The sequence below is a fragment of the Peromyscus eremicus genome, chromosome 8a (genome assembly GCF_949786415.1).
Source record: "Peromyscus eremicus chromosome 8a, PerEre_H2_v1, whole genome shotgun sequence".
Lineage (NCBI taxonomy): Eukaryota > Metazoa > Chordata > Mammalia > Rodentia > Cricetidae > Peromyscus > Peromyscus eremicus.
The window spans coordinates 56,794,169-56,821,312 of NC_081423.1; the positions used below are offsets into that span (position 1 = coordinate 56,794,169).

The 27,144-nt window shown below is 49.3% G+C and overlaps 1 protein-coding gene and 1 pseudogene across 2 annotated transcripts in view; one reads left to right on the top strand and one right to left on the bottom strand.

Annotated features, from left to right (window-relative positions):
• Positions 1–1,748: 1,748 nt before the first annotated feature.
• On the bottom strand, positions 1,749–4,620 carry LOC131917017 (polyadenylate-binding protein-interacting protein 1-like; annotated as a pseudogene).
• Positions 4,621–9,439: 4,819 nt separating this feature from the next.
• The window catches only part of Trpv3 (transient receptor potential cation channel subfamily V member 3), a 29,640-nt gene continuing 11,935 nt past the window's right edge, over positions 9,440–27,144 (top strand). For both annotated transcript variants that reach the window (XM_059269499.1, XM_059269501.1), the window contains exons 1-8: positions 9,440–9,558; positions 17,475–17,579; positions 17,687–17,773; positions 18,483–18,637; positions 19,376–19,552; positions 21,376–21,516; positions 23,748–24,028; positions 26,358–26,534. In XM_059269499.1, coding sequence (XP_059125482.1) covers positions 9,440–9,558; positions 17,475–17,579; positions 17,687–17,773; positions 18,483–18,637; positions 19,376–19,552; positions 21,376–21,516; positions 23,748–24,028; positions 26,358–26,534 — 1,242 coding nt within the window. The remainder of the gene's footprint in view (positions 9,559–17,474; positions 17,580–17,686; positions 17,774–18,482; positions 18,638–19,375; positions 19,553–21,375; positions 21,517–23,747; positions 24,029–26,357; positions 26,535–27,144) is intronic.

The window sequence follows — 27,144 nt, forward strand, 5'->3', positions numbered from 1 at the left end:
AGGCTTCTCATTATCTTGTTAAACAGTAAGTTTTATAGCATTAGATGTTTTTCTTTCTTTTTTTCTTTCTACTCTAAATTATTTATTTGCCACAGCATATGTATGGAGATCAGAGGACAACTTGTGGGAGTCAGTTCCTTCCTTCCTACTTTGTGGGTCCTGGGGATCGAACTCAGGTCTTCAGACTTGGAGGCAAGAGACTTTACCTGGTGAGCCATCTTGAAGGCTCAGTGGTCTTTCTTGAGACTGTTCAGTCACTTAACCTGTGGGTGGCGACCCCTTTAGGGGTCAAATGACCCTTTCACAGGAGTCACCTAAGACTATCAGAATACGCAGATATTTACATTATGATTCACAACAGTGGCAAAGTCACAGTTATGAAGTAGCAATAAAATACTTTTATGGTTGGGGAGGAATTGCATTAAGGGTCGCAGCATCAGGAAGGTTGAGGACCACTGATGTAGTGTAAGGGCTCATGCATCACCAGGAGTCAGGCTCTCAGTGTTTGTGTAAGGCATGAGGACTTGCTGGGGCCAGGCTCCAAACTGTCAGTGTCTGATAGTTAAAATGCGGGAGTTTCTGCTTCTATAAGCTGGGATCCACGTCCAGAGGGACCTTCAACCTCCTAACACAATGCCACTAGATGGGGACCAAGTGTTTAAATATACAAGCCCATGGGGACATTCCACTCTCTCTGGAGGGAGTAACATGACCCCTTTCCATGTTTTTTGGCTTATGCCCATTTCACATGTAAGATGGGGGAGCTCAGGGCTGGTCCCTGAGGTGCTCATGGGTAAAGTGAGGTGTGCACAGCCCACAGGGCAGGTGAGTGAGGAGGAAGAATACAGACCGCCAGGGTGGTTGGAGTGTTTATGAAAGGGCTTGATGTGCATTAGCCTTGAAGCTTCCTAACAGCTCACGAGGAAGCTGTTATTAGCTCTACTTTATAAATGAGAAAATCAAGGCTCCAACAGTAAGTTACACAGCCAGCAAAGGGGATGACCTGGGTTTGACCCCAGGCAGCCTGACTTCAAACCCGTCTTTACTGCTGAGTCAGGCCTGGGGCATGCAGGCCATTCCTGTCCAAAGGAAGCTGGGCGGGCTTGGTACTACCTACTGTGGGCCCTGGGCTTCTTGTTTTTCTTGTAGTCTCAGAAAACATTGATTGTTTGATAGCTATAGATTTCATTTTCATTTGTTTACATGTGTTGTGTGCACGTATGTATTCTGGCGTGTGTGCGTGTGTCTGTCTGTCTGTCTGTCTGTCTCTGTGTGTGTGTGTGTGTAGATCTGAGGTTGATATTGGTCACCTTCCTTGATTGCTCTCTACCTTATTCATTGAGGCAAGGCCTCAGAATCGAATCACCAGAACTAGCCAATACAGTTTGTCATGCTGCCGGCTTGCTCAGGGGATGCTGTGTCTTTGCCTTCTGAGCACTGGGATTACAGGTGAGCTGCCACAGCAGCTCCGTATTTCCATGGGTTCTGAGGATCCGAACTCTGGTTCTCACACCTGTGTGGCAAGTGTTTTAACCTCTCAGTCTTCTCCCCAGCCTCAGATTTTTATTTTTATTTTTTATATTTATTTATTCATTCGTTTATCTATCTATCTATCTATCTATCTATCTATCTATCTATCTATCTATCTATCTATTTATTTATTTTCAGAGCTGAGGACCATACCTAGGGCCTATGCGCTTGCTAGACAAGTGCTCTACCACTGAGCTAAATCCCCAGCCCTCAGATTTTTATAAATTGGACCAGCTTTTGGATTTAGTCAGAGCTGGGGTAGATCTGGTGGGTGTTCCTTTGCAAACTGTTAAAGGGACAGGATCAGATGTATAAACTTGTGGTTCATCCTTGAAGTAGTTAGGGTCGTTTTCAAGTGCGCCTCCTCTGTATGATGACGCTGTGGGGATGCTACCATAACTGCTTGATCTGAGTTCTATAAAACTTCAAGAACTTCTGTTTTACATCTCGGCTACGATTTGCATCTCAGACATTTTCAGTTCTCCGAATCATTTCTTCAGCATTAGAATTTCCCCTTTCCTTCCTTTAGTGCTTTCTAAAACTGAGCTTACCAACTTTAGTAATTTTACCACACGAATTAAGTGGACCTCCATAGGGACAGAGAAGAGAGCACTCAGCAATTCCCACAGACCCACCTGAGGAACATGTATCTGTCTGCTGGTTCCTGTGATATGGAGGTTAAGATGATGTTCTCCCAGAAACAGCACAGACGGGCGGGATCAGCCTGATCCACCCCCTTTGCAGCTTGAGCTTAAGTTCTTATTCATCTCCATGTCTTTGAGGCAGCACTTAGTGGAAGGAAGTTGCCAGTCTGACACACAGACAGGCTCCCATAGGAGAGAGAACTGGGGTAGACTCGGCCTGTTGGTGGAGGAGTCATATAGTTCTTTTCTTTTCTTTTATTTTTTGGTTTTTCGAGACAGGGTTTCTCGAAACCCTGTCTCGTTTTGTGCCTTTCCTGGAACTCACTCTGTAGCCCAGGCTGGCCTCAAACTCACAGAGATCCGCCTGGCTCTGCCTCCCAAGTGCTGGGATTAAAGGCGTGCGCCACCACCGCCCGGCAGAGTCGTACAGTTCTTGCCAAGCATCTCCTGTTGTAACTTAAACAGTCAGGGGTTCTGCAAAATGTTCAGGCTGTACCTCAAATCGCCAAGGCTGCTCCATGAGACAATTCAGAAAATCCTGAACATGTTCTGGTGTGTGAGATATGGCTCACAACCATCCCCATGGGCTTCTGTTTATTCAGAAGAAGGACTTGATGGGTAAAGTTCAGAGCTGTCTGTAGACGGCTTAGACATTAGGCACAGGAGCCACAATCATTTGAGGCTTAGCCACTGCTGGCTCTGAGTTCTGCTGTGGGATTTTTATCCTGAGAACTAGGTGGAACTCTTTGGGGCTTTGTTTGTTCTAGGAGTGGATCCCACTTTCCCTGGAGTCAGAGGAGTCTAGCTCTGGGCCCTCAGAGGTGGGATAGTCTGGGGCTGGAACAGTGGCTGCAGATCACCAAGATATATATGAAGAGTTAATTGAAAGAGAAAGTTTTTATCTATCATCTATCTATCTATCTATCTATCTATCTATCTATCTATCTATCTATCTATCTATCTATCTTCTTTTTCTTCTTCTTCTTCTTCTTCTTCTTCTTCTTCTTCATCATCATCATCATCATCTATCATCTATCTATTTTCAGATTATGAAGAAAATAGAACAGATTTATCAGGGGCTGGTCATACATATTTGGATGACATTGATGATGAAATAGACCAGATATTAGAGAAGCTTATGCAAAATTTTGCTTGGAATCAGAGTATAGGCAAAGACAGTAAAATTAAATAAGTATTTAAAAACAGTTTAGGTGTGGCAATTTGGCAGAACCCAGGAAAGTAAGACAATATGTCAGACATGTACTAAATTAAGGACGTTGAGTTTTGTTATAATGTATGCAATTTTAATTTTTTTTTTTTGGTTTTTCGAGACAGGGTTTCTCTGTGTAGCTTTGCGCCTTTCCTGGGACTCACTTGGTAGCCCAGGCTGGTCTCGAACTCACAGAGATCCGCCTGGCTCTGCCTCCTGAGTGCTGGGATTAAAGGCACGCGCCACCACTGCCCAGCTTGCAATTTTAATTTTCATTAATACTACCTACCAAAATAAACTTTATTCCCTATAACTTAACAGGTGTATGCATGTATATAGTTCATTATATGCGGTTAATTCCACTGTTTTGGCTGTAATAGGATTTTGAAATAAATGAAATTTTGAAAGTAAAAACAAAACTCTTGTGTGAACCTTTTTTGTTTTTTAAAGGTCCTGTCTGAATCTTCCTTCTCTTTTTAAATTAAAATACTGTTTGCTAATGCAACTTCAATTCAGTGTTTTCCAGTTTTCTCTTTCTTCCTCCTCCTCATTCCTCCCTTCTTCCACTCTGCTTCCCTCCCCCCACCCCCGCCTTGCTGGTCATGAGGATTGAACTTAGGGCCACATACGTTCAAGTCAAGTACTCTACCATTGAGCTATATAGCCCAGGCCTAAATTAATAAACTACTCTTGGAGCAGTTTTAAGTTCACAGCAAAATTGAGCAGAAGTACAGATTTCCCATGAACTGAATTCTCTAACCCTCCCTCAACAGCCTCCCCTGCCGATGACACCCCGTGCCAGCACCCCCAGCATCCCTGGTGAGGCAGCCTCTCAGCTCTTAGTCCTGAAATGGCTATACATGGAACCTAGCCTGACTTCCATTCAGGCCTGAGGTGGGAGACAGAGCTCTGCCTCACAACACTACATAGGGTATTTTCTGGAACATGTGAAGGAATCTGCTCCTCTTCACTGGCCCCCACCCTGCAGAGACTCCTGTTCAGCCTCCCTGGAGAGTTGGAATCTGTAGACTGGTTACCTGGCATCTGTGGGTCTTAGAAGGAGCAGAGAGTAGGGTGGATTTGCTCAGGGCCTCCTGTGAGCCCTCTGTGGGTGTGGGGCATCAGGCAGAGGATGGCTTTTGCAGACAGACTGCTGACTAGGGCTTCTGCTCTGACCTCAGCTAGCAGGATGAGGTATGTTGGGTATCTTGGCAGGTATCTAGGGTTTGGATACATCTTGGGTACACATCGGTATCTTGGCAGAGATTTATAGGTTGCCTGAAGTTCAGGCCTCTGGAAGGCAGGCTGGGGCAGGGATAACCAGAATCTTCCTTTTTTCTCTTCCTGTCTACATCCTACCCCAGGCTCTGGCCCTGTCTCCTCGTCTGCACATACACACCCAAATTGAAAGGCCTTTTCCTGGGATTACTGTATGTTCTTTCCACCATGGAAGGAGAGTTCAAATTGCCGAAGAAAAGTGAGCATGACCTGCCTCAACTGAATCTACCAGGCTGAGCTGAATCCCCAGGGGAGTCCTTGTCCTGGAGGAGATGGGAATGGGGGGTGGATTGGGGGGAGGGCAAGGGTGGGGGTGGGATGAGGGAGGACAGGGGAATCCGTGGCTGATATGTAAAATTAAATTAAATTATAAAATTAAAAAAAGAAAAAAATTAAAGATCAAAAAAAAAAAAAAAAAAAAAAAAAAAAAAAAAAAAAAAGGAAAAGTGAGCATGGTGTAGCTCATGGCTGCTGTGGGAACTGGGAACCTGGTAGTGGAGGACAGTTGCTAAGAGTCAGGGCTTTGTGAATGAGCCCTACAGGTCATCCACATGGCAGAATGCTGGGTTTTCCAGGGCTGGAGAAGGATGTAGAAGGAGGTGGGGCTTCCAGCTGCACAGCTCTGCGATTGTGCTGTGTGGACCCCAGAGCGAAGATAGCAACCTCACAAAGGCATACTTGATGCCATGTTAATGTAAGCAGAAGCAGCTGCCTTTAGCATGCGCTCCTGGTTCAGTCCTCCTGGGTCAGCTCCCTGTTAGATTACAGCGGTGACAGTATCCATGACTGGCTATGGGCCAACCCAACTCTGGGTGACTAAGGGGTCAGGGTTGACCTAGAAGCCTGGGGTCACTCAGTGAATCTCAGTCCCATGTCTGATTACTTTTCTGAGTCCACACATTGCCATAGGCATGTCACCACCCCTTGAAACAGGTCAGAGTCTCAGGATTTTGATGCTCTGCTGATGAAGCTTCTTTTCTTCCAATTCCAGCCCAAATGCTCCCACCTTAGTTGGTCCTTGTCACCTGTGGTGGGATTATCCCAGTTGGAGCTGGTCTTCTGGGTGGTCCATAATTTTCCTGAGGGTAGGGATAACACTCTCAGGTTCTGAATCCTTCACTGGTGTCTTGCTGGGGCCTCCTTTGTAAGGGGGCTTACGATGGCCGGATTCAATGACACTGAATGTGGACCAGCCCTTGGAGCTACACTGGGTTTCTATGAGGTCATATCCTTACAGCAGAGGGGGCTTCCCCTAATCACTGTTGCTACAGAGCATGCCTTAGGGTGAGCGATAAAGGACTTTTTAAGCTAGTCTCCAGCCGGTTGCTGGAGGAAAGTGTGAAATCAAGGGAAGTTTCAACACAGAGCCCGGAATGGCCTCATGCCCAGGATTCTGAGACATCAGAAGCAAAGACAAGCCAAGGCTTACTCCAGACACTTCCAGGCCTGGGCAAGTGAGGACAAAAGAGCCTGCATTTCATCGAAGGTAGGGCTTTGATGGTGGTGTTTCTGGTACAGTGATGAGAAATCATGAGTACTAACTGTAGGTTTCCATGGATTAGGCTGCAGGAGCAGCGCCCTATCAAAGCCACACCTGAAGCCCACTCTGCCCTGTTCTGGCCACAGATCTTTCTCTTTCATGGCCTAGGAGCTGACCCTGCCTCCTTCCACCTCCCCAGGCACGACAGGGGAGTTGTAGTTATCAGAGATCCAGGATCTCGCCTCTTGGGAACAATCGGGAAAGTCCCTGCTGCGTCAGCCAATAGCACTGTCACAGAGGAGGGACTTCCATTCTAACGCTGTCATGCCTTGCCTACACATCTTCCCTGCAGAAGGATGTGTGCAGCTCCTGAGTCAGGCTCTGCTCCACCCCTTCCCCAGAAGCCATTTGGGTGAGCAGGGAGGGCACAGAGTCTTCCTGTAGTGCCCTGGCCCTGGAGAACAGTGACACAGACAGTTGCTGGGAGAACAGATCGGTGTGACAACAGCCCTCCCAGATGTCACAGACCAGGCATTCCTTCTGCACTCTAGGTCCTTGTTCTCGTCCTTTCCATTTGCTCCCTCGTCTATTCTTTACCTTCCAAGCTGGGTTATGTATGCTTGACAGGCGAGGAAACCCAGGCTTGGGAAAAATGACTTGCCCAAGATCACAGAGGCAGGAAGTGGTGAGGTTGTCACACATGAAGATCTGTGATGCATAATATGCAGCTATTGGGCAACATTGGACTTCCTCTGTCTCTGAGGGACTTGATCCCAGGAACTATTTTTGAAAGATGGACATTGAGTCTTACAGCTGGCCTGGGTACCCCAGGATAGCCTTTGGTTGCAGCCTTCCTTCCCGGGGATCAAAGCAGAGCACCTATGAAACTTCTTTACCTCTGTCTGCAATGGGTCCCATTTCCCAAGTGGGGAAACGGAGGCTATTGGTGCCTGATGAGCATCATATGTAAGAGAGAGAAGGGTTGGGACCAGACCTTCAGCTTTGTGCCATGGCAAGTGCCTTCCCTGCCTTTTCTCCCGTGGGGTGAGGCTGCTTTGTGGGTGTGGGGGTGACTCACGTAGGGCACGTGGGTGGTGGGTGTGGCCTGCCTGGCGCCGAGGGCAGGTGGCCCAGCCAGTTCTGCCTCTGATGCTTCATTCCAGCTGTCAGCTGTCTCTGCGCCTATGATGAGAGCCTCTCACCTCCCCAGCCACCTTCCTGACGGTGGGTTTTTGGACCCAGACATGCGGTGATCTCAAAGCAAGGGCTGCCACCACCACCTGGAACCTTCCAAGTAAGTCCTTGTCACCTAGGGAAGCTAGTATTCCCCAGAAAGACTAGAGCATTGGCCTAGGATCCTCTGGGCTGTCTGCCCTTGGCCCATGGGCCTCAGGAAGATGGGCGGGAGAGCTGGGTTCTAGTAGGGGTAAAAGCCATGCCAGCTTTTGACAACAGGCAGGGGAGAGAATGTAGGCTCTGACAGGCCCAGGAACTTCCCCCTGATGTTAGGGAATCCCAAGGAAAGAGAAACTCTAGAGCTTGTCTCCCTCAGCTAGCTTAGGGTCGTGAATCTCCATGGCAGGAATGCGATGGGCGTTCAAGATGGGATGAGCTATCCCAGCACCGAAGAGGGACAGGGCCCAGGCACTCACAGGCATTCACGTAGCAGCTATGGAGGTCTCCCTGTGGCCTCTGCCTGGTCTCTGTTCCTAGGACAGGCCGTTTCAATCAGTGTCAGGGCCTTGGCAGGTGTGACATACTTCCCGGGTGAGGGATCTGGATCCCAGGGCAGGGAGAGAGTCCAGCAGGTGAGGATACAAGGCATACAGGATGACTCAGGAGTTAATTATAGCTGCTGGAGCCCGAGTTCAGATTGTCCTGACCCCCACTTGCCCCAGCTGTTCAGAATAGCCCACGCTCATGGGACTAGCACAAGAAGGATGGAGCAGTTGGTGTCGGGGCACAGGCTTATTGGGGACCATTCAGCTATTTCTCTGGAGGGAAACCAGGGGATGAGGGAGAGTGAGACACACCTCTGTCCACTTTTGCTCTTGGCCCAGCAAAGCCTTTCCAGCCCCATATGTCCACTGATTGCTTTGGGTAGAGACACACTTTAAAGGGCACCCATCTGGTTCTGGCTGTGATGGATGTAGGCAGGGGCTGGTGGTTACTTCTGTATCTAAGTAAGTTATCTAAAGTGACTTCAATTGCAGTTGGTCCCCTGACTGCCAAGTCACCTCTTGTCCACACTACCTTTCCATATCTATCTTATCCTGCATGGCTAGCAGCCTCTTCCCCCTCCTCATGATCTCCATGACAACTTCTTCCTGGTCCCCAGGACACTGGTCTTTCCCACATCCATGGCCTGTTCTCCTTCAGGCTATGTTGTCTATGTAACCTGGAGTCTTCCCTAGCTCCCTGCTTCCCTGACATCAATCTCTGCTTTCAAGTTGTTTGAGGGCTTCACAATGTGGCTCAACTTGTTGCCAAGCCCTTCCCTGCCGGCGATCCCCATGAACTCATCCAGGGTCTCCAGCTCCACCGGCTCCTTGCCTCTCACTGAGCTGTCTTGAGCCCTGGCGATTGTTCAGGCTGTGCCCCCAGCCCAGATGGCATTAGTGCAAATCCCAGTCTTTAAACCTCCCTCCGAGATACATTCCCCAGTCTCCTTGGAGGGTGTGAGCAGCACCTTGTTCTAACTCAGCCCATACTGACCATTAGTGAAGCATGTTTGTGGACTGAAGGGTTGACCTCCTGTATCCCAGGGTAAGGGACTCTGCTTCTTCTAAGCAAGAGGGAGTCTGACAGGGTGCCAGTCGAGCTGCTGCAGAGACTACCTGAAGGTGTCGAGAAATCCGAACTCCGCCAGCTGTGTTATTTAGAGCAGTGGCTGGAGAAAAGGAGGTGACATTGGTGTTCTGTCAAGGTCAAAGAAGTGTGACCTTGACACAGAGATCTGAATACAAAGTCTTGGGGGGAGGCATTGAGAAAGCAAGTTAAGTCTCAGAGGTCTATCAGAGAGTGATAGGGCTAGAGATGGTGATGGGAGGCTGGAGGCTGGGTGCTTCTTCCCTGGGCACTATGCTGGGCTCTCCTCAGGCTTCAGAAGCAGGGGATATGGAAACTGCAGGAACAGTTTGCCTGTGCCCAAGAAAGGCTGACAGTTTGGAAAGGTAGTGAATGAGCTTCCTGTTGGAGAGGTATGGGCAGAAGGTAGATGGTACCCCATGGGAGTCTGAAGCCCCCAGAAGTTACCTCCTGCCTCCTCAACCTCAGCGTATGTCTCATGCTACAGCAATGAATGCCCACTCCAAGGAGATGGTGCCCCTCATGGGCAGAAGAACCACTGCACCCAGCGGGAACTCCGTTGTGCTGACAGAGAAGAGGCCGGCAGATCTCACCCCCACCAAGAAGAAGTAAGACTGAAGGCTTAGGCCTGAGCTTTGTACAGTGTGGGGCACTGGAGGCACCCACTCCAGCGATCCCTTGTTTCCCATAGACTCAAGACTCTGTCATTTGGGGTGGCCTGATGTCAGACTGGGTATAACTTGGGGGTAGGGTGCAACACTGCATATTCAGGTGCCTTTGCTGAGGTTTTCATGACTGGCACAGGGATGGCGTCTCCTTAGAGGCAATGGAGGAATTGAAGTAAGAACATTCAGGAAGGCTATTGGGAGGGGGGTAAGGGTTGCCCAAGCAGTTCTTGGGAACAGGAGTAAAAGGCGGGTGGCATTCTAGGTAGTCTGGATCCTCAGCTGGGCATGTTTTTCTCACCTATACAAGTAGCTTTCAATCTACTGTGAAATCAAGTCTGTATAATGGATTGTATTGAGAAAACCTGGGGAGGAAGAAGGTACTGTGAGATGGATTGAGTATTGTACAAAGTATAAATGACTGGGAACTTACAGAAAAAAATGAACTTTGGCAGGCAGCAAAACAGGAGACTTCTGGCATGCAAGAAAGGAGGTAGATGTTTCGGGCTAAGCTGGAGAAAGGTGGCTGTAGCTAACCAGAATATACCCGGCTGACTGTTTTCGTTTGAGAGAGGATCTTGCTATGTTTCTTAGGCTTGTCTAGTACTTGATACATAGCCAAGAAGAGTCTTGAACTTAGGATCCTCTGCCTTCTGAGTGCTGGGGTTACAGATGTGTAGTCCCACGTTCAGCTTCGGTTACTGTAATGATTATGTGTCTCGTAGGGCTTCCGATGCATGGCACGGTCATCTGGTGGGAAAAATGGAGATTGTGATTGAGATGGCTAGAGTTGTGTCAAGCAGGATCTCTATATGAAGACACTGCTAAGGACACCAACTTATAAGACACAGTTAATTGCCATTATGCTGACAAAGTGGTTAGCACAGTCAGGGTGACTTTGATAGATAGTATGGGGCTCCTGGGAGCTGGGCAGGCTGGAGTGGTTCTGTCTCACTTCTAAGTTGAGGATGCTGGGACAGAGAACAGACTTCTAGATCTCCATGGCTGATCTTTTTGATTTATTAGGTACCTCTCAGTTGGGCCAAGCTACACATAGTTCAGCTATGCTTTCCCTGGACCCAGGGTGGTCTGTAGTCTAGGACGGTTCATTTGCCCTGCCTCCTCTGCCCCAACTCTAGCCTTCCTCTTGGGCCATTGGAGAATGTGGTTTCTTCTGCTGGCCTGTTGGTTAAAGTCAGAGTCACTGAGGTTTCCTGTCTATCAGGAGACAGACAACTTAACACCGAGATAAAGAACACCCCCTCTTGCTCATAGCCTGGAGTGGGGGGCACAAAGGAGAATGTGAGAAGTGTCTGGAGTAAGTAACATAAATCACGGCAGAGGTGGACTGAGGAGGGACAGGTCATTCTGAGCCTGTGGACAGTCTGGAGCACTTCATAGGGGAGGTGATGTAAGAGTGGGCTTTGGTAGGTGGAATTGACAGGAAGGGTATGCTGGGTAGTAGGACATGAGAATGAAGGCTGAGAGCAGGATCTAAGGAGTTTTAGTAGCTGAAGTGCCATGAGGGTAGAAGAGCCATAGGAGATAAATCCTATTAGGGCCAGGTGTTGGGGGATCTGTTAAAGTACACAGATGATCTTGGGAGGAGTGGGGGAGTCTCATGGTGCTTCCCTGAAGGAGGTATAGGGAGATAGGAATTTTGGAAATGTGGCTTTGGATGACCCATGTGGACAATGTGGAAGAAGGAAGACTGGGGACAAAGAGATCTTGAGGAAGCTGTCAGGAGGCAGGTGATAGGTGGTAAGGTCTGAGCCTGGGTAGTCAGGGATGGAGGAAGAGATGGATGAGAGTGGACTTAGTCATGGGATCTTCCAGGGGCAGGAAGGGAGAAGGAAGAGCCATAAGATAGACCCTTCCTCTGGGGTAACTCAGAAGGATGGCAGGTTACCTCGATCAAGAGCCCACCAAAGGAGCAAGGGCAGGAATGGTGAGCCAAGGTCGTATGTGAAGTACCAAGTAAGAGGTGCCTAGAGGACTAGGCAGAGCTTCTACCCTGGAGTCCAAGAGAGAAAGCTGGGAGGAAGTAGGGTGAGGCAGGTGGCATGTGAGTCGGGGCAGCCTGATCTTCATGGACCAATCCAGGAAGTAACAGAAACACAATTGACCTAAGCCAACATGACCCATCTTTCTGGCTCTCCTTCCTTCCTCCTCCCAGGGGAGGTTTGGGAATAGGGATAGGGTTGTGGACAGGCTCTCAAGAAAACTCCGGGTTCGTCCACATCAGGCCCAGCTGAACTGCTCTTTTTGAAGCCCATGTTTGTTCATGAAATTAGTTACAGGCTCAGAGTTAGTGGCCAAAGATTGCCTGGCCCATCCAATGGCATGAGGTATGATTTTTGTCTCCTGAAGTGGTGGTCCCACAGACTCTCTGAGGATTCTCATGTGAAGGTTTGAGTCTTTCCCTCAGAAATGAGTATAAGACTTGGGCCTAAAGAGAAAAAAGAAAAAGAATAAATTATACGTGAAGACAGAGTACAATGCCAGTCATTACGAGCTATTAGGCTATGAACTAATGGGAGAATTCAAGGCAGGAGGTCTACAGGTCTACAGAGGGGAGAGAGCTTTCCTGAGCCACCATGCCATTCCTTGAATAGTTGCCACATTGGCCTCCTTATTGGGTCCTAGGCAAGGGGACATACAGGGTCAGAGAGCTGGCCTTGGGGAGTTTAGACAGTTGGACATTTCTTGAGCAAAGCCAATGGTTAGTTAGACAAGCTCCTGCCTAGCTCTAGGTTGCTTCCTGGTCTTGGAGTCGTCTCTCGAAAGTGACAGAAATGGTGGAGAAATGATGTACAGCTGTCTGTGCACCTGTGTCAACCACACCCAGGTTGCACCCTTTGGCCTGGACCAAAGGAATAAACATGAGCATCTGCAGCAGGCAGGAGCCAGGATGTCACGTGGTCTAGACCTTACCATGTGCTTATGATAGTGGGTGGGACGTGGTTGTGTAGTGTCAAGTAGGGCAGGGATAGGCAGGCCCTGCCTCATGAGTTAGGCTCTTGCCTAATGGCCTGGTCTTCCCCAGCCTAGCTGTCATCACTCCTCTCTCCACATCTTGTTCTCTGGGCTCCAAAGCTTTCCTTTTCCAAGACAGACTTCCTTTCCATCCCAGGAGGTATTTCTCATTCTTCTCTCTGCTTCAAGGCTTTTCTAGAACCAGAGGCATATTTCAATATCCAGACTGTACTCCAGTTAGCACAGCACAGAGCTTCTAATTCCTGTCCTCGATTATAAGGGCCTGCATCGTTCTCGTGCTCCTATAACCCCCTGGAGAGACTGTTGTGGTCACTGGGACACATGTGTTAGCCCTGGTCGACATCTCTGAGGATGGGGTCTCTGGAAGGGGCGATTATCCCTGTCCTATCCCCTTAGTTCCATACACTGGACAACTGATTAGACTTGAGTAAGTGGAGGAGACGAGGGATCAGGAAGGCAATGAAGAGATTGTGTGAGCCAATGAGGAAGCTGTCCAGAGGCTCAGCACCAGTGACATCATTGCATGGTGAGATGATGCTTTCCCCCTTCTGTGCGGCCCTCAGCTTTAGACCTGGGTGCTGAATACTTACATGATATGGCTTTCTGTGTCATTCTTGATCTCTTGAGGAACCCTTGAGAAGAGGGGACCCTGTGGAGGAGTGGCAAAAGACCCCACTTCAGCTTTGTGTATGAGACTGAGGAGGGGCGGGAAAAGGTGAGAGCTTTCAGCAACTGGGAGCACAACCAGGAAGGATTTAGCCTCCACCATTGACAGTTTAAGGTTGTGTTGAATGTCTGAGCATTGATCGTATCCACAGACCTCTCCACCTTATCTACCTACTTGATTACTTATTACCTGTCCATCCATCCATCCATCCATCCATCCATCCATCCATCCATCCATCTACCCATTCTTCCATTATTCTATTGTCTACCCACTATTCATCTATTGACTCATCTGTTCTTTGTCTGACCAGCCATTATTCCTTCCACTTGAATATGTCTCACTCCTCACCTATCCTTTCATACATCCATTCAGTGGGATCTTCTGAGTACCAGGACCACTGTTAGGAAATCAAAGTTGATTCTGGAAAATCAAAGATAATGTCATTATAGTCCTTGCTGTTGGGAAACTTACAGCTGAATGACCGTATTGTCCAGAACAAAGAACCAAATGACCCATCTGTGCTGTGCATCAGTCTTACCTTGGAGCCAGTGTTGATCAACCCATTAGAATTGCAGATCTGGAAAAGAAGGGAGTCTCCCTGTATCATAGCCACAGGACCAATGCCTGGCACATTGTAGGAACTTGATAAGTATTTGCTGAAGCAGCCTCAGGGGCAGGGTAGGCCTCAAGGGAGGACCAGACCAAACTTTCTTGGAGAAAATCCACATGTGTGGGTTTGGGGCTCTCTATGGAGAAAACCTGGCAATTCTCAACCAGGATGTCTTGAGGCCGAACCTCTAGTAGATGTACTTGGAACTTCTGAGTCAGGCTGCCAAAGTGGAGTGGGGGCAGCTTTGGAGTGATAGTTCAGGGTATGGTAACCTAACTGGTTAACCTTCAAGGTCTACTTCAGCTGGACAGCCCATAAGTGGATGGTCTTAGGGTTGCCTTGTCTGGGAATTATCTCACCCAGTATCCCATCTGCTGAGGATTCCTGGTCCAAAGATGGAAAGTATCCACCTGGAGGCAGATGCTGAGCTTGACCAGAACCCAAGCTTTGGGTCCCAGTCAAAGGTTTTCTCTTCCCTTTGCCTTCTCTCTTTCAATTTTTTTTTTCTCATTTGAAGCATTTGCTTTTAGATAAGGCTAGCCTCCCTTCCTTTTTCTTTTTTTCTTTCTCCTATTCCCCTCAACATGTATCCCCTGTATCCCAGACTGACCTTGAACAATCTTTCTGCCTCAGCCTCCTGAGTGCTCCATAGTGTGAGCCACCATGCCCGGCAGAAGGCTTCTCTTTGATGGTCAGAAGTCAGGAGGGGGAAGGCCAATTTGTCCTCTGCTCCATTTATGGATTTATTATGAACTTTAGACTTGTCTGTGTCTAAAGTGAGGAGAGGGACTTACCAGGTCAACCAGGATTCTCCTGCCTGCCCTGATTGGGTAGCCCCCTTTTAGGTAACCCCCGCAGTGGATTCAGCTGGAAGCAGGCCGGGAAGACCGAGCTGAGAGCAGAGCAATGTGCATTACTGTGTCAGTCATTAGCTTGGACTTCAGGAAGCAGGTCCTATGGCCAACTCGAGTCTACCCTGGGGGGAGGTGCTTACTCATCCTTAGCCTTAGACGCCTTGCCTGTAGACTGGGGCTCTGATCACACTCTGCCACTCTTCTTTCTTAACTTGAGATGGGAGGAACTGCACTTTGGAACATCCTCCATTCTGGGCCTTGGAAAGACTCAGGCAGCAAAGGTGTTTAGGAATGCTGTGTGCCTGCTGTCAGGAGTGTCGTTCTGGATGGGTCACACGGTCTGTGCTGCAGCAGCTGCAGGGTTGGATGGAATGCAACTGAGCTCACCCTCAGCTGATCCTCACCTTAATGTTTCCAGAAGACTCATCTCCCAGTGTGTGACTGTGGTGTCCAAGGTCACGTGTATCTGCGTTTGTGGGTGTGGCTGACTGTGCTGGCGTGTCTTGGGTAGAGTGTCTGGTAATGTGAGTCTTCCATTCCCTTGAAGGCTGAGGAGAAAGCTGGCCGTGGCTTTGTCTCTCTCCTTCACTGCCTGGCAGTGTTTTCTGGGCCTTCCTCTTTTCTTTTTCCTTTTTAAAATTTACTTTTTTTTGCTAGTATATATCAATTGCATAAAGTTAGGGCTTCATTATGACATTCATGCAATGCACATAATGTGCTTTGACCATATTCTCCCCTCTTGTTACCTTTTCTTTTTCTAAAATATAGTTTTGAACATTCATTTATTTGTATGTGAATATATATTGTTATGTGTATGGGTGTTTTGCCTACTTTGTATGTCTGTACACTATGTGTGTGAAATGCCCACAGAAGCCAGAAGAGGGAGGTACAGGATGCCATAGGACTGGAGTGACAGATGGTTGTGAGCCGCCTCATGCATACTGGTAATCCAACCTGGGCCTCCTGGAAGAGCAGCCGGTGCTCTTAACTGCTGAGTCACCCTTCTTGTTCTTTCTTATTCCTTCTCCTTTTATCACTCTCCTTCTAGGTCCCCAGCTGTAGCTGGAGAATTTCTCTCCAGCTCCCGCCAAGTCCCGCCAGTCCCGGAGCCCACTTATAAAATAAACACACAGACTCTTACATTATTTAAACTGCTTGACCATTAGCTCAGGCCTATCATTGTCTAGCTCTTACTCTTATATTTAGCCCATTTCTTTTTTTTTTTTTTTGGTTTTTCGAGACAGGGTTTCTCTGTGTAGCTTTGCGCCTTTCCTGGAACTCACTTGGTAGCCCAGACTGGCCTCGAACTCACAGAGATCCGCCTGGCTCTGCCTCCCGAGTGCTGGGATTAAAGGCGTGCGCCACCACCGCCCGGCTTATTTAGCCCATTTCTATTAATCTATACTTTGCCACGTGGCTCGTGGCTTACCGGCATCTTCACATGCTGCTTGTCATGGTGACGACAGGCAGTGTCTCTCTCAGCCTTCCACTTCCCAGAATTCTCCTCTCTCCCTGTCCCACCTATATTTCCTGCCTGGCCATTGGCCAATCAGTGTTTTATTTATTAACATTTTTGCCATACAGAATGATATCCACAGCACCCAGCATTTTCACCTGTAGTTTTGTGTCCCTTTTCTATCTTCCACGTAGGAGAGAAAAGATGATATTTTGTGTTTCTAAGTCTGGCTTATTTCGCTTAGCAGGCTGACCTCCAGTTCCATACATCTTCCTGAAAATGATACAGAATCCCATTCTTCATGGTTGAATAGAATACCATTTTATAAAATACCATAGTTTATTTGTTTGTCTGTGGGTGGGCAGCTTGGCTGACTCTGTGACTTGACTGTTGTGAATAGTGATGCCTTAAACAGGAACATGCAGGTGTCATGTAGGGCTCTTTTTGCTATAGGCCTATAGAGATCATATAGCTGGGTCACATGAAGTTCTATTTTTGAGGTGCCACCATACTGATTCTCAGAGAGGCTTCACTATTTTACATTCCTTACAGTGGCATGGAAGGGCTCTTTTCTCACCCACCCCCATTCTTGACACCCTTTGGTGTTGCCTGCCATCTTGATGATAGCCATTCTCACATGATATATTTTATTTTATTTAGAGATAGTCCTGCTATGTAGCACAGGCTAGCTTTGAACCTATGATCTTCTTGACTCAGCACCCTGAGTGATGAGATTAAGGGCATATATTACCATGTCTGGTCTGGGGTTTTCTTTTTGGTGGGGGATACCGAGGCTGCCGGCCCCTTGAGTTCTCCCTGCCCTAGACCGGCTTTCTCAGCCCATTTTTTGTTCTGGCAACGAGAGCAGCCAGGGTGACTCTGGCCCTCTCCCTTAAGTTGCTGCAAGGTCTGCCTGGATTTGAGTCGAGGGACCCCTTCTAAAAGGCTTTGCCTTCGGGCCTAGGTTTTAGGAGAAACTGGATGGCAATGGGAAACCTAGCTCCTGCCATGTTCCCATATTTGAAAGACCTTATACAGATCCTCAGGTGCTGTGCCATCCTCAGTGAGCCTCTTGGATTCATCCATATGGTACTTCTAGAGACAAGAGTTGTTCACACTCAGCTTAGAACCCAGAGTCTACTCCATCCCCGAGGGCTAGGCTAGGACACAGGCACACAGGCTGAGGGCTTAGTATGTGTGAGTCAACTGTGGCAAGGCTGCAGGACACATAGGCCCTGCCCTAGCTCTAATGGTCTTGATTGGATGTCCCCTCAGCGCACACTTCTTCCTGGAGATAGAAGGGTTTGACCCCAACCCCACAGTCACCAAGACCTCTCCTCCCATCTTCTCCAAGCCAATGGACTCCAACATCCGGCAGTGGTGAGTACTGGCTGCTGGCCTGGACACGTGGCTGGGCCTGACTATGGCATGGTAGCATTGCACATTTCTAAATTTGTCCTGCTCTCCTCCCTCTCTTCCCTCTCCAGCCACTCTGGCAATTGTGATGACATGGACTCCCCTCAGTCTCCTCAGGATGATGTGACAGAGACCCCATCCAATCCCAACAGCCCAAGGTCAGTGCGGCCCTCCCACTTATCTCCCTGTTCTCAGCAAGGGGAGGTGTCACAGGGAGGGGCTGCACAGGGAAGGGAAAGAAACCATCATCCCCAGGGAGTTGGGACAAACAGCTGGAAGTCTGGGCCATGGTTGTGGCATGTGACATTTTGTGGAGAAGGGTGAAATATTAGTAAATTATAAAATGCTATTTGTTCATCATAAAACATCCAAACAATGCACAGGAGAATAACGACTTTAGCACAAGTTATACAACTACATAAACTTAGAATTCATTCACAAGAACGTCAGTATGGATTTTTGCAAGGGCACATACAGACTAAAGGAGGTACATCTACATTCCAGAGATGGTCTATGCCGATGGACTGTGGAGGCAGGGAGGGATAGACGGAAACGTTCAGACAGGGAGATGAACCGAAGTATTCTCTTCCCTTAGTTCCATATTCCAAAATAATGACTACGATAAGTATATGTCCTTCTTGATCATCCCTGTGTGCATGCAGGCATATTTTGATCAATGTGATTGCATAGAGATTGGAATGGAAACCTGATCAGGCAACACGGAGCACAAACATGGGCATCCCCAAAGACATGAAAGGCACAGGAGTTGGAGAAGTGGCCTGGAGGCCAGCAGCTCTGGTGGTGGAGGGGAAGAGGGTAGGAGTCGAGGCAAATGTGGGGTGAATTCACAGTGCCTTCTGGTCTCAGCGCAAACCTGGCCAAAGAAGAACAGAGACAGAAGAAGAAGCGGCTGAAGAAGCGCATCTTCGCGGCTGTGTCTGAGGGCTGCGTGGAGGAGCTGTGGGAACTGCTGCAGGAGCTGCAAGAGCTTTGCAAGCGGCGCCGCGGCCTGGATGTGCCTGGTCAGTGCCCAGCCCTGGTACAGGGTGCAGGTCCCGGGGACCCTGGTTGGTTTGGCTTGGCCCCTGCTCCGTCTCTGGTGGGGCTGGAGGGTGAGGCATCTTGGATACTGGCATAGCAGTCTTGAGCTTGACTGAGAGGGCCATGGGGAGTATGGATGGGTTTAGGTAGGCAGAGGGCATGGTCTGGCTGTAGGGTGGAGTAAATCTGGAGAGAGTTGCTATTCAAACAGCGTTGGGACCCTGAAGCAGGTCTGGGAGAGGGGGAAGAGTTCTGGAGAGTTCCTCAGGCATTGTCGGGAATTGAAGGATTTTGAGGTTCATAGCTGTGTGAGGATCAAGGTGAGGAGCAGGTTGATGGGGAGGTGATGAGCTAACTTTTAGGCCATGAGGAGGGGTAGGATGGAGATTTCAGCACAAACATGGGCTGTGGGAAGCCAGGCAGCAGGTGACATTGTCTCCCCTCCAGAGAGAAGGTGGAAAGGTCAAAGAGCAGCGGGTGCTGGATGAGGCTTTCATAGGTGGTAGAGAGCTGTGAACAACAAACCCAGAAGGGAGCTGGAGGAGGGGCTAGGGAGAGGAAGGAAGAGTGCCAGGTAGTACAGGGTTGGGGCCCCCAGTGCAGGGTAGAGGCCATGCTTTTGAGGTGTGAGGCTGCCCCTCTCACACCTTGTTCTGTCTGGGAGGCCCAGGGCAGCCAGCCCTTCCTGCCCCTGCCTTTATCCTTGTCTCTGTCTGCAGACTTCCTCATGCACAAGCTGACAGCCTCAGACACCGGGAAGACCTGCCTGATGAAAGCTTTGCTCAACATCAACCCCAACACCAAAGAGATCGTGCGGATTCTGCTTGCCTTCGCTGAGGAGAACGACATCCTGGACAGGTTCATCAATGCCGAGTACACGGAAGAGGCCTATGAAGGTACCTGTAGGCAGAGGCAACCTAAGGGCAAGGGACAGAGGTTGGGATTTCCCGAGGTGAGTGTGGCTACAGAGCCATGCCAGTCTTGCTACACAGAGGCACTTTGGCTATGATATGCAGCAGACACGCTTCTCATCCTTCCTTTTCCTTGTGAATAATGCTGAGTAGGGGTGGACAAGTCAGGAAATGGTGATGCTCTAAAAAGGTAACTTTAGACAGACTACTAGGAATGGAAATAATGGTAACAGGGAGTGACTGGAGTGAGCAATTGTGTTTTGACCCAGAGTCTACCTGATGGGAAGAATCCAGAGCAAGCTCAGAGGAAGAACCCCAAGATGGTCACGGGTTTGACTGATTTGACAGTAGGAAGATTGGGTACCCTGGGGATGTAACTCAATTGAGGGGAGCTTCCCTGGCACATGCAAGACACTGTTAGATCCCCAAGAACCACAAAACAAACAAACATAAACAAACAAAAGCCCAGTGAGTCTAGAGAGCCAGGCAAGGGCCAGTCAAGGCAGCTGTCAGCATTGCAATCATCAATGTCTTAAGCTGTCCCGTTTCAGTCTAGTTTTGTGGCTTGCTTTGTAAGTGGAATCAGGGGATATAATTTATGACCTTGTTTTCCTGTTTAGAACATCCATTGTGAACAGTTAATAGGCCACATCCTGAGTCTTTGGAGTCAGTAACCAGCTTGTCACAGTTGGCAGAAATAGTCAGCTCGTGATCAGCCATCTTGCTGACATGCCAGGGGACGTAACCAGCTCAGGCTTTCCCTGTGGGAGTTTAGATGGGCTCTTTAACCCTCCCTCTGGGGAAAGTAATCTTGATTTTTTTTTTTTGTTTGAACGTTACAGACTTTTGTAAGGGAAAGTCATAGCCCTATGGAGGAGGGTGGGAACCCCAGGGAGGAGTTGCTATGATTGACTGCTGAACTGCAGGGCAAGCTCCCTGAGGGTCAATGTAAAGAGAGAAAGCCTGTGAGCCATGTCCTGTTCTCAGACTGTCTCTGGAGTGTTGAAACTAGTCCTGCAGAGGTTCAGAACAGTGCCTGAGGCTTACCTGTCCCCACTCTTCTCCCCTTCCAATCGCTTTCTGTACTTTTCTTTCTTGTTTATAGTTCAGGGTCCTATGGACTTCCCACCTCCGGCACAAGATAAGATCGCTTTAATTTTGGGGTGGTGTTCCAGGGAAGTGCTCTTACCATGGAGCTACATCCCCAGCTCTTAAAAACAAACAAAAAACTGAGCGAGGGTCTCACTAAGTTGTTCAGGTTGGTCTTGAACTCACTCCACAGTCCAGATAGTCTTGAACTTTTGATCTTCCTGCCCCTGCCTCCTGAGTAGCTGGGACTATAGGCCTGGGCCTCTGGGCCTGCCTAACGAGATCCTTCTGAGGGCAACGACAGAGTCTGTTGCTAATGGTCGATTCCTGGTTTCCTTAGGATCTCATACTGAAGAGGTTTTTAACACATTTTTGAGAGAGTGAATTTATCAACCTTATCGGTCCCTGTAGTAAGGCTTTTCTGTCCTGGCCTCAAATCCTCTTCCTTCTCAGCCTCTCCTAGTCTCTTGATTTCTCCGCCAACCCCTTGCTGTTAGACTTGCAGGAGGTCGTGGGCATCCTTGCCCTGGTTTTCTCCACGGTGGGGTGCCACTCATCCTTGCTTTCCCAGAACCCAACTGGCCGCCAACATGGTGTCCCCCACACAGTATCTGCACCCTTAGTGTTTTCAGTCAGCTACTGCTACCTGGGGAGAGGGGCTCCAGGATCAGCTTAGGTTGCTCCAGGCCTTTGAGTGCACATGCCTTTTCTGTTCTCAGGGCAGACGGCGCTGAATATCGCCATCGAGCGGCGCCAGGGAGACATCACAGCGGTGCTCATAGCAGCGGGCGCTGACGTCAACGCGCATGCCAAGGGTGTCTTCTTCAACCCCAAATACCAGCACGAAGGCTTCTATTTTGGTAGGTGACATCGCCAGGGTTGGGGGAGAGGAGAAGGGGCTTCCTGCCCTGAGGTCCTCTGCAACCGACCCTGCACTGAAAGACGGGGCGGGATGGGGGGTGGTGGTGGAGGTAGGCACTGAAAGACAGAGTCCTCTTCTGTGGATCAGATACCGGACTGGTGCTGACCCATCCCAGAGGGGTCACTGGGAACACCTCCAGAGAGGCCTACTTGGGTGGAAGAGCCTGCTTGACAGTGTGACCCTGTAGCGGAAGGGGTCACATCTGCAGGGAACAAATACTTGGTGTGTGTGTGTGTGTGTGTGTGTGTGTGTGTGTGTGTGTGTGTGTATGTGTGTGTGTGTAAAAGGGTGTAAAGGACATAGCTGTTATACAGGTGAGGACATTGGGCTGAGGAGTAAAGTGACCTGCCCAAGAGCAGTAAGGCAGAGATGGGTGACATCTGTCCAGACTGTCAGCGTGAGTGGGGAGAACCCCGTCAGAAACCTAAAAGCAGTTGCAGTTGTGTTGTGTGTGCCCGATAGATGTCCTTAGAGAGGTGCCGCTTGTGTAAGGTTGTGACCTCTGCAAACTTGAGGTCCTGGAACTTTCTGGTAGATACTCTTGGCCATAATGCCTATAATGTCCTTCCTTCACAACCTCCTGGCTTTATTTAGTGTTTTGTTTTTCTTGGTGTTTGCGTGTGTGTTTGCATGTGTATTTCTCTCTCTGTGTGAGACTGTGCATGTGTGTGTATGTATGATGTGTGTGTGTATGTGTGTGTGTGTGTGTGTGTGTGTGTGTGTGTGTGTGTGTGTATGTGTGTGTGTTGGTGTTAGTGGGAGGAAAGGCACAAATGCCTTTCCCCCTCTTCTGACAATGTTCACATTGCCTTTACAGATTCTCTGGGTTTAGAAAAAAAAAAAAGAGACATGTAACTTAGGTATAGTGAAGTCCACCCATTTTAGTGTACAATTCTGTTATTTTTATGAACATATTTATTACCACCATCACAGTAAGGACAGGCAGTAGGAAGCTAGCTCCACTGGGCCTGACTGTCACTGCTCTGCTCTGTTTTTCGTGGTTTTTTTTTTTTTTTTTTTTTTTTTTAAACTCACTCTGCAGACCAGGCTGGCCTTGAACTTACAGAGATCCTTCTGCCTCTGCCTCCCCAGTGCTGGGATTAAAGGTGGTATCACTACTGCCTGCCTTTCTTTTTTCCCTCTCTCTTTCTTTCCTTTTTTGATGTGTGTGTGTATGTGTGGTTTACATGTGAGGTGTGTGTGGTGTAAGTGCATGTGTGTGCAGAGGTCAGAGGCCATCTGGTGTCCTCCTGTATTACTTTCCATCTTCTCCCCTGAGACACCAGCTAGGCTGGTGGCCGGTGAGCCCCTGCTAACAGCTTGTCTCTGCCCCCATAGCAACCATGCCCAGCTTTTCTGTGGGGGCTGGGGATTTGAACTGAGTTCTTCATGCTTGTATAGCAAACACTCTTAAACACTGGGCTATCTCCTCAACCCCCCACCTCTGGCTTTTTAATCAGCAGGACTAGATGAGCCTGGGCATCTTTGAGGTCAACTTTTTACTCAGTCATTCTTGTGTCCTCATTGCCCAGCACAGGACCTAATTACAGCCAGAGTTGAGAAACATTTGTTGGGTGGAGTAAGAGAGGGCAGAGGTGGGAATAGGGCAGAGGAAGAAGCAGGAGTTTTGTCCAGGTGGGCGGGAGGGTTTCTAAATTGTAAATGGGGTGGTTAAAGTGAGTCAGTGAAAAGGTGGGATCTGAACAGAGGCACGATAAGCCATGCCGAGTATCCACAGGAAGCAAGAACAGCTTATGCAAAGGCCCCAAGGTTAGAAAATGTCCCATGTTGGAAAAAAGGAGGCTGTTGTGCCTGGAGAGGTGTGGGCGTGGCTGAGAGGATGGATGAGAGGGCAAAACGTGTAAGACTTTCCAGGTTGTACCGGAATTAGCATCCTCATCCTGGGTAAGCGGGGGACCTAACTGGATTGTTGTGCTCCTCTGCTGAGCAGAATGTTGGAAAGTTAGTGGGGAGCAGGGAGAGCACATGGCCGGCCACCGGTGTGATCTTGCTTCAGTCTTTACCGAGCAAGGGGAGGTGGGAGGTGGCCAGGGAACCTCGGGGATCAGTGCTGCTGTGAAGGTCAGCATCTGGAACTCTGGTCCTGGGGCCTGGAGGGTATTGCTTTGGGCCCGTGAAAGGACTGAACTCTGAGCCTCCTTTCCCCAGGTGAGACACCCCTGGCCTTGGCAGCATGTACCAACCAGCCCGAGATTGTGCAGCTGCTGATGGAGAATGAGCAGACGGACATCACCTCCCAGGACTCTCGGGGAAACAACATCCTGCACGCGCTGGTGACAGTGGCTGAGGACTTCAAGACCCAGAATGACTTTGTTAAGCGCATGTATGATATGATCCTGCTGAGGAGTGGCAATTGGGAGCTGGAGACCATGCGCAACAATGACGGACTCACGCCACTGCAGCTGGCTGCCAAGATGGGCAAGGCTGAGGTGGGGCCCTGCAGCAGGGGTGGGGACTGGGGAGCCACAGCTGCCCCTCTGTCAGCCTGGGGCCCGTCTGAGGATCCCACAGGTTCCAGCTTCAACCCTGGAAAGGCCCCAGCTTAGGTCTAAAAATGCAGTGATGGCTCAGTGAAATCCAGCATGTGCTCCATGCTTAGGACATCAGTCCTGTACTCTGGAGCTCAGTCTCTCTTCCTGGGACTTCCTCAGGGAGGCCAGATTGGGGAATCCCTAAGGCCGAGGTGATGCAATATCTCAGGTGCTTTGTGACTGAGCATTCCTGAGTGGTGATGCTCAACCACAGGCTGTGTGTCTGTCCTTTCAGGCTTACCTCTTCTGTGGTTCCAGAATGGCCACTCTGGGTCCACAGCCAATGGTTTCTGCTCCCTGGCAATAGAAGGACCTTAGTCTGTTGGTCAAGCCTCTTCTCCAGCAGAGCCCTTTGCCTGTGTGATGTGGTCAAAGAACTCTAGGCTCATCTGAGCATCTTGGGAAGACCTGGGCTGGGCCGGGCTGATATGTTTTGTTTATCTGTGGCTGGAGCTGTGGCTGAGATCAAGTTTCTTCTGAGGGGACGGATCTCGGGAGGGGACTGTGGCTCCTGGGAGGCTGTGGGAGGACACTGGATGGTTGGCACTTATTGAACAATTCCAGCTGTGTACCCTCTACGTCTCCTAGTCAGCTGCCCTGAGGTCAGGCCAGGGCTGGAGCTCACAAGGGACCTTTTTATTCCCTTGAAGGGGAGGAGATGGAAACAGCTTTAACAAAGGGAGAATTGTATGTCTGACACCCCCCCCCCCCCGTCCTGCTACCCAGGGTCATAGCTTTTGTAGGGGCTCTAAAGAGAGCCAGAGGGTATTTGTGTAGTCTAGTTTCTTCCATGAGCTTTTCCCTGCATGTCACTGTCTCATTTGTGCTCCCTGCTACCCAGCCCAGGGAAGAGACATCTTTTGTTTTTGTTTTTTGTTTTGTTTTTTGAGACAGGGTTTCTCTTAGTTCTGGTGCCTGTCCTGGATCTCGCTCTGTAGACCAGGCTGGCCTCGAACTCACAGAGATCTGCCCGGCTCTGCCTCTCGAGGGTTGGGATTAAAGGTGTGTGCCATTACCGCCTGGCTGGGAAGATACATCTTGAAGAGATGCTCTAAGGCTGTGATTCTCAACCTTCCTAATGCTGCAGCCTTTTATAGTTCCTCATGTTGTGATGACCCTCAATCATAAAATTATTTCGTTGCTATTTCATAACGGTAATTTTGCTACTGTTATGAATCGCAATGTATCTATCTGATATGCAGCCCCAGAGGGGCCTTGACCCACAGGTTGAGAACTGCTGCTCTAGGGGATGGTCCTCTCATCCAGGCCAGTCTCAGGGAGATACCCACCAGGGAGGTTCCTGAGTCCTCTCCTTTGTTCAGTGCTTGTGAAAAACTTTCCTGGATGTCACCCAAGGTGGCTGCCAGACTGGGAGTGGAGGACACAGCAATGCTGAAGTCACAGACCTGCCCTTGGGGCTTTTACCCACTGGGGTCTAGGAGCTGTCTGCTTGGCTGTGACGGGAGATGCAGTGGGAATGTGCGGAGCCAAGTGAGATTTACACACTGATGCTGTCCTCCTAACAAGTCCCTCTTGTTGGGTTGTAGGTTCATACCCCTTGGTGCTCTATCCCCAATTTAGGGTGATCAATGGCTTAGCTTTCAGAAAGTGGGATGATGGAAAGCAGTGATCCTCCTGCACAGGGGATCTACCCAGAGAGCTTCACAAAATCATCTCCAGGTTTCTTCCTGCTTCCAGAGTTTTCGCAATTGGCTTTGTGTTTTGAAAAACTCCCCTGAGACCCTAACATACAATCGACTTTGGGGACCACCGACCTACAGAGTGGGCACCACGGGCCTCTTCGTGAAGGCTGGTGCCTGATGTCACAGCTTGTCCAGCCAGAGTGGTGAGCCTGGCTGTAGAGTCTAGACTGAGGGTGGACTGGAGAGCAGAGAAACCGAGACCTTCAAGTTCAGGAGATTATTTCTAAAAATGGTCAGTTCTTGGATTCCTTCCTGAACTGGAGCCCAGCTGGTTTGGGGACCTACTAGCTGATGGTTTGGCTTTCTGCAGTGTGCAAAGGGCTCTCATACTCTGGTTCCCCATGAGAAGGCAAGAACTGTGAACTTCACTCCCATTTCGCAGACACAGCTGGAACCCAGGGCCATGGCTCCAGGCAGAGGTGGCACTCATACTGTTTATGGTAGGAACATTTTCTGGGTTGACCTGCCTCTGGCTGGTCCAGCCCTGTTGTCCCCAAGCCCCATTGTCCTTCTTTCCACCCCAGATCCTGAAGTACATCCTCAGTCGTGAGATTAAGGAGAAGCCTCTCCGGAGCCTGTCCAGGAAGTTCACAGACTGGGCATATGGGCCTGTGTCATCCTCGCTCTATGACCTCACCAACGTAGACACCACGACAGATAACTCGGTGCTGGAGATCATTGTCTACAACACCAACATTGACGTGGGTCTCCCAAGCAGATTGGCAGGGACAAGGAGTGAGGGGTGGACCCCAGGTCAGGGCTTAGGGACCTTGGGAGGAATTGTGCCAGAGTCCCCTAAGCCCCATATTGGTGATTTGTCTTGATGGAGTCTGGCATTGAGGGCATGGTTCAAGAAGAAGCTAGCTCTTTTGTTTCTGGCCCACAATGAATAATAGAGCTAAGGGTGAGGGGCTGGCTTCAGAATCCTGGACGGTTTGGAGGCAATGACAAGGTGTGTAGTATTGATCTTGTACACCCTAACTCATCTATATGGTCTGGCTTAGAATTCTTTATTCCTCTAGACTTGAATACACATGTAGCCAGAGAGTGCTCACTACCTGGAGCAATCTGGACCCTTTTAGGAGGAGGTGGGAGAGGGAAGGCTAGTGAAGCTGGAGGCGAAGACAGAGGATCAGCTCAGACAGTTTTCAGTCCTTGGGGTGAGTGAGGCAGAGGGCCAGGCTCCATCCTTTGTATTTTCATCAACAACCCTACTCCCCAGACGCTCCCTGGACCCTCACAGCAGCCCGTTTGGCAGAGTGGGTAAGGGTTATGGTATAGATGAAGAGATGAAGAGGTGAAGCCAAGAAA